The sequence below is a fragment of the Macrobrachium rosenbergii genome, chromosome 28 (assembly GCF_040412425.1).
Source record: "Macrobrachium rosenbergii isolate ZJJX-2024 chromosome 28, ASM4041242v1, whole genome shotgun sequence".
Classification (NCBI taxonomy): Eukaryota; Metazoa; Arthropoda; class Malacostraca; order Decapoda; family Palaemonidae; genus Macrobrachium; species Macrobrachium rosenbergii.
The window spans coordinates 23,042,501-23,052,500 of record NC_089768.1 but is presented as its reverse complement, the minus strand read 5'-3'; the positions used below and the strand labels follow the sequence as shown (position 1 = coordinate 23,052,500).

Genomic DNA, 10,000 nt, shown 5'->3' with positions numbered 1-10,000 from the left:
ACCCCAAAATTGGAAAGCTTTCTAAGCAACCACATTGCATCGGCTGACCACATCTTCACCCAAAAATATTCCAGAGGCAAAACCCCTACCCAACCCCCCCCCCAACCCCCACAAAGATTGTTGCAAATAGGTATTTGTGAGATGGTATATACCTTCGGCGACCTTCATTCGCCCAAAGAAAAAAGGAGAAAAAATAATATCAGAAGGTGACCTTCCCTCTCGCAGGCAAGAAGTTGAAAAAACGAAAGAAAAAAGTGAGCAAACTTGCTTGCGTGATCTCAGTCTCATGAATGTTCACGTCGCGTTGTGTATGGCGGTGTTTGGAGTAAATGAAGGATGGGTCTACAATGTAGGGAAGTATGCTACTGCCTTACGGGACTCCTCAAGTTTATCGGATCTCTCACCTTTCACAAAGAAGAAGAAGAAGAAGAAGAAGAAGAAGAAGAAGAAGAAGAAGAAGAAGAAGAAGAAGAGGAGGAGGAGGAGGAGGAGGAGGAAAGATGGGGAGGGAAGGGAATGGCGAGGAGCTGGTGGTGAGGGAGGAAGAAGAAGAATAGAAAGAAAGAGGCGAGGAAAAGAGATTGCAATAACAGGAAAGCGGAGGGAGTAGGCTGAGAATAATGATGATATCTGAAGCTCTGCGGCAAATAACAAATTCCGGGATGAGAGAGAGAGAGAGAGAGAGAGAGAGAGAGAGAGAGAGAGAGAGAGAGAGAGAGACCTTGGGCTATTCCTCGGTTCCACCCGGAAGATTGGATAATGTCCCGTCTTGCAAGTGTAGTTGTCACAGTTTACGGGTCCAGCAGAAAGCCAAAACATTGTTATGAATCCTCAGCTCTTCCTGTAAAGAATAGCTCAGATTTTTGTTCATAGCTGTGTTCTCTCTCTCTCTCTCTCTCTCTCTCTCTCTCTCTCTCTCTTTTTGCCGCCACAACAAATGCTTATAAGTCGTATCTGGAGTTCTCTTTCAGCGCTTTTACAGTGATTGGTCATAAGAAAATCAGAGAATGGCCGTCTTTTATCGTCATGTGATGTGTTATTGTGGCCTTTCAGTGTTATTATCTCTCTCTCTCTCTCTCTCTCTCTCTCTCTCTCTCTTATAAGTGCGCATGTATCTCAGTGTGCTGTCAATTAAGTTTCTTAATGACGAATTGCCTGTACATAACATGGTCAAACTGTATCCATGGTTATCTGTAGTTCGTTTTGTGGTGTTTTTGATCAGTGTTTTTATCGGTCGTATCAAAAGTGACGCGGAAGAGAATGTTCCTACAGAGCACCAGTGAAAAACCAACAGAAGAATGACAACACATGGTAATGTGTTGACATGGTACTAGACAAACATCCACTTGCCACGATAAACAAAGCATCGCTGAATTCATGACAAATCAAGTCTCTCTTCGGCAACTGTCGTTCAATCTTGCCAACTATCTTTCACTGCCTGCCTTGCCTGCTTGAATGCTGAATATGAATTCGGCTCAAATTAGCTTGATTAGCGACGCGTCCTGCAATTTTAATGCAGACCCAAAGGTTTTTGATTTTGGATGGCGAATACTTTTGGAAATCCTTCGCAAAAATTAGAAATTATAATTGAATCAGTGACAGCTGATGTTGAATGGTTAATGGTTTCTGCAACTCTGAGCACCAATTTTTACACAATAAATGAAATTTATACACGATTAACATGCAATCTTTTCGATAAAATCAAATATCGCAAACAGAGAACTCTTAGATGAATGGTAATTTTGTTCTCAGATGTGTTGATGTTCTGTTTTCTATTCTTCCCAATTCTGCTTGAAATATTATTGCATTGATTAGAAGTAGTGTTGGGATTTATTTTCACAACAACGTCAGAGACGCTATCTAGAATCTTTCCTAAAATTTAAGAGAATGAAAAAATATTAAAGTGGGCCATCATAACCAGGTGCCTTCTTACGAAAACAGATTCATCACACATGCAGTTGGCGTTAATCAAGCAGCTGGAGTCTTGTTAAGACTTAAGACGAAGCATAATTGCAACACCGTACGTTACGAAGTTTATGCAGGAGTTGGTTGTAAGTGCTTGCTTGCAAAAACAGTGGTAAAAATTCCTCTGATTTTCCCCATCGCGCGTTTCGTTATGTACTGTAAGTACAGAACGTGTATCGAACCAGCGGCTCAGAACCTTTTGTGTTCCTTTTTCAGTCTAGGTCGGTCTACTTTTTTTTTTTTTTTTTTTTGTCTAAATTTGAAAACCAGACACTGAAAGATACAGAAATTGCGAACAGAATAAAGAAAATCCGTAACGAAATTCGACGGAACCGATCATCAAGGTAAAGAAAACATCAGTAGCAAATAACCAGATGACCATAATCTGCAATGACTGCATTATGTTATTCAAAGCAAGCAAGGAATGGAGAGAGGCGATAGCAATAAGTCTTCCCAGAAGAACCTTTGTAATTCTCAGATAATGCGATTCTCTTATGGCGAGAGGAACTTAATACGAATTCTGATCTTGAATATATCTATCTATCTATATATATGTGTATATTTTTTTTCCGGAACTACAGTGGTACTTTCATACTCCTTCTCATCAACTGTAAATCAGTAAGTGAACAGTCATCCAAAAGCTCTGCCAGTATGTATAACTGACAGATGTGGGTTCGTTAGGTAGACATCTTTGCAGTTATCAGGAAATTAAGTTTGCTGAAAGTGATTTCAGTCACAATTTCATATTATTATTATGCAAGCTGAGATCAAATTGAATTAAAATTCTGTGTATTTTGATGAACAAAAATTCTGATCTCGATTTTGCGAGACGCGATGGCATGGCTGTCTAGGCCGATATAGGCTTTAGACCCATGTGGTACTATAGTACGTCCTACCCGCAAAATCCGAACTCGTGGTTGACCGTTATAAATAAAGTTAGCACACCTATAGTACACAGAAATAATAAGAGTACAGACAGCTATTTCTTACGTCTGTTGGTAGCAATGAAGGCTATTGTAAAACGATGGATTCCTTTTAGATCTTTGGATAATAAGAATTTTAATTTGATGAACTTCATGGAGGTGATTCTCGAATTATTAAACAAAAAAGGAAAAGCATGCAGATACGACAGTGTCGATGACGAAGAATATATATATATATATATATATATATATATATATATATATATATATATATATATATATATATATATATATATATATATATATATATATATAAAGCCTGTTATTATTGTCACAAAGTAAACCTGTTATTATTGTCACAAACCACAGCGCACATCAGGCAACGCCTTCGCCATTTTGCCATATAAGTTTCTGCTCTTATACGGTTAGGATATAAAAAAAAACTTTGCACACTAAACATTCATATACACAAGTGGGCACAGATCGCTCACACTAAATGAAGTGCAAATGGAAAATAACGAGAGAGAGAGAGAGAGAGAGAGAGAGAGAGAGAGAGAGAGAGAGAGAGAGAGAGAGAGAGAGGAAATGATTATACGAGTATATCACTGAAAGAGAAAGTATGCCAATAATATGAGAGAGAGAACTGGCAAAACCCTAAGAGAGAGAGAGAGAGAGAGAGAGAGAGAGAGAGAGAGAGAGAGAGAGAGAGAGAGAGAGGAACTTGGAACTTTTGTAGACTTGTCAGTTGCTGTGTTCTGGAGATGTCATCACAGATTCTAGGCAGACCACACGTCATTCTCCGGATTTACTTTACAATCCGACCTGTTTACATATGTGTGTCGAGTCCCGGCGAATTACAGAAAATACGGCATATTTTAAGGGAGTTTCATTCATTGTACACACAAGTTACAAGTTTAATGTTTACTATTTGGCACCTTACTGATGAAAATAAATCCTCATTCAAGTGGTTCCCCAAAAATAATTCGCATGCAAGAATGCTAACATTGGTTTATTGATGATATATATATATATATATATATATATATATATATATATATATATATATATATATATATATATATAATATATATATATATATTACATTGTATATATATAAAGCATACAATTTGCAGTTATTTTATTGTAAAGCATCTTAAAATCGATAGAGACATAATGAAACATGAAACAGGAACGCAAACGTATCAGTGTGTGTGTGTGTGTGCGCCGAGAGAGAGAGAGAGAGAGAGAGAGAGAGAGAGAGAGAGAGAGAGAGAGAGAGTCCTCCGCATCTCCTTTTCCGCATCTCTCTCGGTTAATCTCTCTCTCTCTCTCTCTCTCTCTCTCTCTCTACTGCCATAATTTAGTGCCATACCATCACTAAATCCAGCATAAACTGTACCTCCCGCCTCGGCACTTGTCTACCTATTCTCTTCAGACTTCATTAATTCCAAAGACGGTCTTTTAACACCCGTTACAATAAAATACTCGGTAGCAAGAGTCCGTGCTGGCTATAAATTCAGCCTAGTCTTAAAACAAGCAGCAACGGGAAAGCCTCCGTGAAGAAAACCGTTCGACGTCATCGCGCGCAAAAAGGAACTCCACGTCGTCCTCCCACGCGTGAAAAGATAACAAAAAACATTGAAATTCATCTGCTTATCGTAGAAGATAAACACGTTCCCATACATATTTCCACCCCCGCTTCGTGTGGATGAAAGGTAAGTTTAAAGGAACGCAGAAAGAGAAGTAAAAGTTTCGGGCTTTTAAACCCATGGCCAACCGTCAAGGTAATCAGGTGGTTTTGCTAGGAGTTGGACTCCGTGTAGTAGTTGCTGCTCGTAGTAGGAAGGTCTCCCCGCCTCCCTTCACCCCCTCCGTCAGATGATCCCCCCTCCCTCCACCCCCCTTTCTTCGTTTTCTGTGCGAAGGGAGGCGGAGGATGGGCCGTGGGAAAGTGGATGGGGGGAACGGAGGTAAGAGAAGTAAGATCATGGAATGTGGGGTGGTGTTAAGAGTGACAGGAGGTGAAAGAAGATGTAGTGGGGTTGGGGTGGTGATGGGGGGGAGGTATTGGAATGGTTGGAGGGCTGCTGGGGGAAGAGTGACCAATATGCAGGACGTCTGATGGAGAGAAAAACGAAATGAGTCCATTTGAAGGTTTTAATGACAAGGGAAGGCCACACTATCAGACCGGCGGGTAACATGATGGAGCTGAAATGAAGCTGTTGATATCAAGGTTAATATTATTACTATTATTATTATCAAGAGAAAAATGGCCAATGGGTGAAATTTGTTCGTGGATCTGATAACTTGATGTTATGTAAACTTCCGTACAGATAATCTTTTTACAAAATAAAGATTTAAATGCATTAATGTATTTTTCTAATAAATAAGAAAAATAATGAAAAAACTTCATCAAATGGATTTTTTTATTATCAACTGCAGCGTGAATGGCCGTCGGTTTTTATATTATTATTATTATTATTATTATTATTATTATTATTATTATTATTATTATTATGTGGCTAGGGAGGTTTCAGTCGAGTAACAAATATTTAAAAACATTAAAGGAAAAATTTAAACCAAACTGAATAAAAGAAAACTACCGTGATCTGAGGCCTTTAAACTACGTAAGAAAAAATAAAAAAGACGTGCTTCATTAGAATACGCATTCTAAAATAGAGTGAAAAAAGATACTACCGTGATCTGAATGCATGAATGAATATAGAATTTACGCCAAAGGCCAAGAGCTGAGACCTACGAGGTCATTCACCGCTGAAACGGAAATTGACAGTAAGAAAGGTGTAACAGGAGGAAAACCTTGCTGTTGCACTATGAAACAATTGTTAGGAGAGGGTGGAAAGTAAGATAGAAGAGGATATGAACGGAGGTACAGTAAAAGAAATGAAAGAGGTTGCAGCTAGGGACCGAAGAGACGCTTCAAAGAACCTAAAGTAATGCCTAGAGTGCACCGCATGAGGCGCACTGATGGCACTGACCCCCTACCGAGATCTGAAACCTGCAAACCACAGAGAAAAAAAAAATAAAAAAGAACCCTCTTAGCTAGAAAAAAGTGAAGAAAATACAGTATTCCTTAGACCAATGAACACGAATTCGTACATAACCCAACCTGAAGAGAATAATTTACAGCACTGCTGTGACGATTTCTGCACACGTGGATAGTAAAAACCACGAACGGTCTCAGATAAAGGCACCCGGAGAATTCTGATTTTGACTTATTGAATAATGCAACTGGCGACACCGTTACTAAAGGAGTGCCGAGCTTAACGGGGCTGGCAGGAACTGAAGGAGGAAGTGGGGAGAGAAGAGGAAGATGATGATGATGGAAGTGGAAGAGAGAAGGGACGATGGGTGAGTGAGGAGAAAGGTGGGGAGCGCTTGAAGAAGAAGGGAGGAGGAGAAGAGGCAGAAAAGAATTAGCAGGGAGTAAAGGGAAGAATGTGAGGAAAAGGAGGGAGAGTATTCTCAAGGAGAGCAAAAGAAAGACGGAAATGTGAAAAAAGAAAAATGAAAGTTGAAAAAAACGGAGATGGGTAAGAAAATGAAGTGAAAGGAGGAATGTGAGGAATAGAAAATGAACAGTGATAAGAAGAAAGAGGAGACAAAATACAGTGAAGAAGCATGCGTGCTTGAGGAAGACGGGAGAAGAACGGCGAACGCAGTGACAGGCAGAGAAGAGGAAGAACAGGAAGAGGAAGCTGGTTTAATGAAAACGCCAGTCTTTTCAAAGCAAAGCAGGAAGAAATACAAGACAGAGAAACACAATAATGTGGGGAAGAATTGAGAAAAGAGATGATACAAGAAGTAAAAAGCTGATGACAACAAAAAGGAACATGGATTTATGAAAGATTAAAAATAAGAGAAGAAATTAATATGATAAAGCAGATCAAAGAGGGGAAAGGGAGAGAAAACGTTATGAGATAATTATCTCACGTATTAGCTTTTAAAAAATGAAAGAGAAAAAACAGCACGAACCAAGAAAACGTCAAAAAATTAAAATAGAAAACAATGGAAAGTGAAAACCGTTGAAAATATTAAAGGAAAAGAACAGAAGAAGAAAACAGCATCGTAAATGAAGCGAAAGAAGTCTTAAAAAGTGAAAGAAAGAATGATTTAAAAAGAAAAGTTTACCGGGGAGGTGAGAGAGTAGAGTGGTGCAGAGTCCGTGTTTGACTCTGGGAACTCTTGTTGGGGGAGGAGGGATGGTGGCCTGGGTGGGGAGGTGGTGGAGGGTGGTGAGGAAGGGGTGGGGGTGGTGGGGAGTGGTGGTGGAAGCGGGGGGTGGGGCGAAAATAGGCCGAGCGGACGTTTGCGGATACTAAACTGCTGATGACAATGGCGGAGCCGCGCGGACAAGACTGCTTTCGATGAGATAAGAAGAAAGAAGGAGGAAAAGAAGGACTGAGACTCGATAGATAAATAAAGTAAAAGGGGATAAAGCAAAATAGATAGGTAGGTAGATAAACAGATAGATAAATACGTAGAGTGACAGACAGACTGATAACTGAACATGGAACGAAAACAGAATGGAATTCCTGATCATCAAGACTCAAAACAATATAAAGACATAAATAAAATGATGCATAAAACTAAAGAAAATTAAGATAATTAGCTCCAAATTAAATTGTAATTTTCTGCAATCAGAATAAGTCTTTCAGTAGACCATCGCTACGATATTAAGTGACAACGATAACAGCTGACGCCACAGATAACAGCTGATATGTTATCAGCAACGATTTCAAAGTCGTCTCTTTCCCTCTCTCTCTCTCTCTCTCTCTCTCTCTCTCTCTCTCTCTCTCTCTCTCTGTGTGTGAAGGCAGCTTGGATGGTATTTCCACTTCCAGCTATCGGCTAAGCTGGATATCTGCTGCTGCTGCTACTATAAGACTTTTGCGACCTTGGTACTTCTAACGCCAGATAAGTCACCGTCAGTCAATCTGCTGCTACATTAATACTACTATTATTACTGTTACTCCTGTTTTTATCATCATTACCCTTCTTAATACAATTGAGAGAAGATTAATTTTACAATGTTTATTAGTAATATATATGTAGTGTCTTTCACTATTACTGATACTACTGTACTAATAGTACTACAGTACTGCTACTTATGCTGCTATTATCGTTGCTGCTAACTCTGCTTCTATTACTGTATTGCTTAATAGCTACAAATCATATCTCTTTCCTTTTTTCCTGCCTAATATAAAACACTGGATTATTTTTTTCTAATATTAAAAGCAAAAAGAAAACGGGCATAGTGAACTGTACAACAGCAAGAAAATAAAATGAAAACAAGGAAGAAAATACTAGGGCAGATGAAAAACGAAAGCAGGGCATAGGAAAGACGTAGGATAACTTAAAAACGTATTGAGAATAAAATCAAGCAAAGAGAAATAAGAGGAGAAATAAGAGAAAAATGAAAAAAATCATTCAAGTCAAAACTTCAATAAAATGCTACTCCAACATGCGTTCGTACACACGGTAACAGTTGGTGAGAGAGAGAGAGAGAGAGAGAGAGAGAGAGAGAGAGAGAGAGAGAGAGAGAATTAGGAAGGGGATTAGAGTTGAGTGATGTGAAGTACAAGAAATGAGAAAGAGAAATTCTAGCTAAGATGGAATGACAGACAAAGTAGCCGAAACAAGGTAAAGGCAACGAGAGAGAGAGAGAGAGAGAGAGAGAGAGAGAGAGAGAGAGAGAGAGAGAGAGTTGAGGAATGTTTGGTACAACTGAGAAAGAGAAATTGTGCTTAGATAAAACAACAAAGTAACTAAAATAAAGAAAAAGAGAGAGAGAGAGAGAGAGAGAGAGAGAGAGAGAGAGAGAGAGAGAGAGAGAGAGAGAGAGAACGGGGTGGAGGAGTAAATCGCTGGCAAAACTCCTGCGTGTACACAGACACACACAGCCACAAGCCCATAACATCATTTCTTATCAGATGGTCGACAATCACACAAGTCAACAGACTCCCAACTTGAAGAACACCTCCCTCAGCCATCGGCATCGATAGATCAAAAGTTCATCTCCAGAGAGTCTAGGGATTTCCCTCGACGGGATGAGCGTACGTACACATCATCATGCAGCAAAAAAGTGACTTGATTTCCAATGCCATTGTTTGTAGCCGCCAGGGGCCTGCTTTTAGGCACAGGTGTGTATGTGCTTGTGGATACAGGTGCTTAGTTGGAGTGGGCAAGTCCTGAGCTTGTTATGGCCGCGTAGCAAGCACCTGAAGGGAATGAACGAATTATACTGATCATGAAGGGGGAAAAGGAAAAGTTATGTAGATACACGCCAGGTGTTTGGAGCCTCGGCTACACGGCAACACGGCTTGTTACAAGCAGATGGCCTACTAGTATCTGATGTTGCGCCATTCTTCAAGCAATTTCACTGGATCAGACGCAAATCCACAGCGTTCCAATATTTCGAAATGACTGTCAAATTACAATGGAATGACAAGTCTACTGGAAATGCTATTCCTTATGGCGACGTTCTACGAAATATTTCAAAAGACGTCTTGTCTATGCCAGTAATGACGCACAGACGAACAGACATTAATGCACAAGTGTACACACGCAGGCATAGACGAAATGAGGTAGACGGACGGCGAAGATTAGCGATTAATAAGCATTAAAACGATGACGGAATGGCCACGGTAACACGTGAACAGCGGATGATAGGCGGTGCCTGTGCAGCTCGGCAACACTCACTCACGGCTGCTGAGTTCGGCCGAAGGGTCTTTTGTCTATTTGTGAGGAAAACAGCATTCGATTTTGAACAGATGATGTAGAGTAATAGAGAGAGGGTGGGGGAGGGGTTGCGCCTTCCATACGGTGGGAAAAGCGACGACAGGGGTTGGGGAGTCGGGTGGTAGCGAGGTGGGGGCGAAGGGAGGGGGAGGCAGAAATGATGGAGTCTGCAAGGGGGAAAGGAACCGGCAGATGTAAAAGGACGGCTAACAGGTGTTAGGAATGGCGGGAATAAACAATTCCAGTGAGCTGACAGGGAGCGAGTGAGATACTCGTTGACATCACACTCGTTTTCCTAATGCGATAAATATTGTGGCATAAAAAGAAGAAAAAGCAAATGGAGGGAAAATAAA

At 40.2% G+C, this 10,000-nt stretch overlaps 1 protein-coding gene across 1 annotated transcript in view; it reads left to right on the top strand.

Moving 5' to 3' along the window:
• The first annotated feature begins 310 nt into the window (after positions 1-310).
• The window catches only part of LOC136853942 (uncharacterized), a 14,123-nt gene continuing 4,433 nt past the window's right edge, over positions 311-10,000 (top strand). The window contains exon 1 of the mRNA XM_067129837.1: positions 311-606. Within this exon, the coding sequence (XP_066985938.1) occupies positions 311-606 (296 nt within the window). The remainder of the gene's footprint in view (positions 607-10,000) is intronic.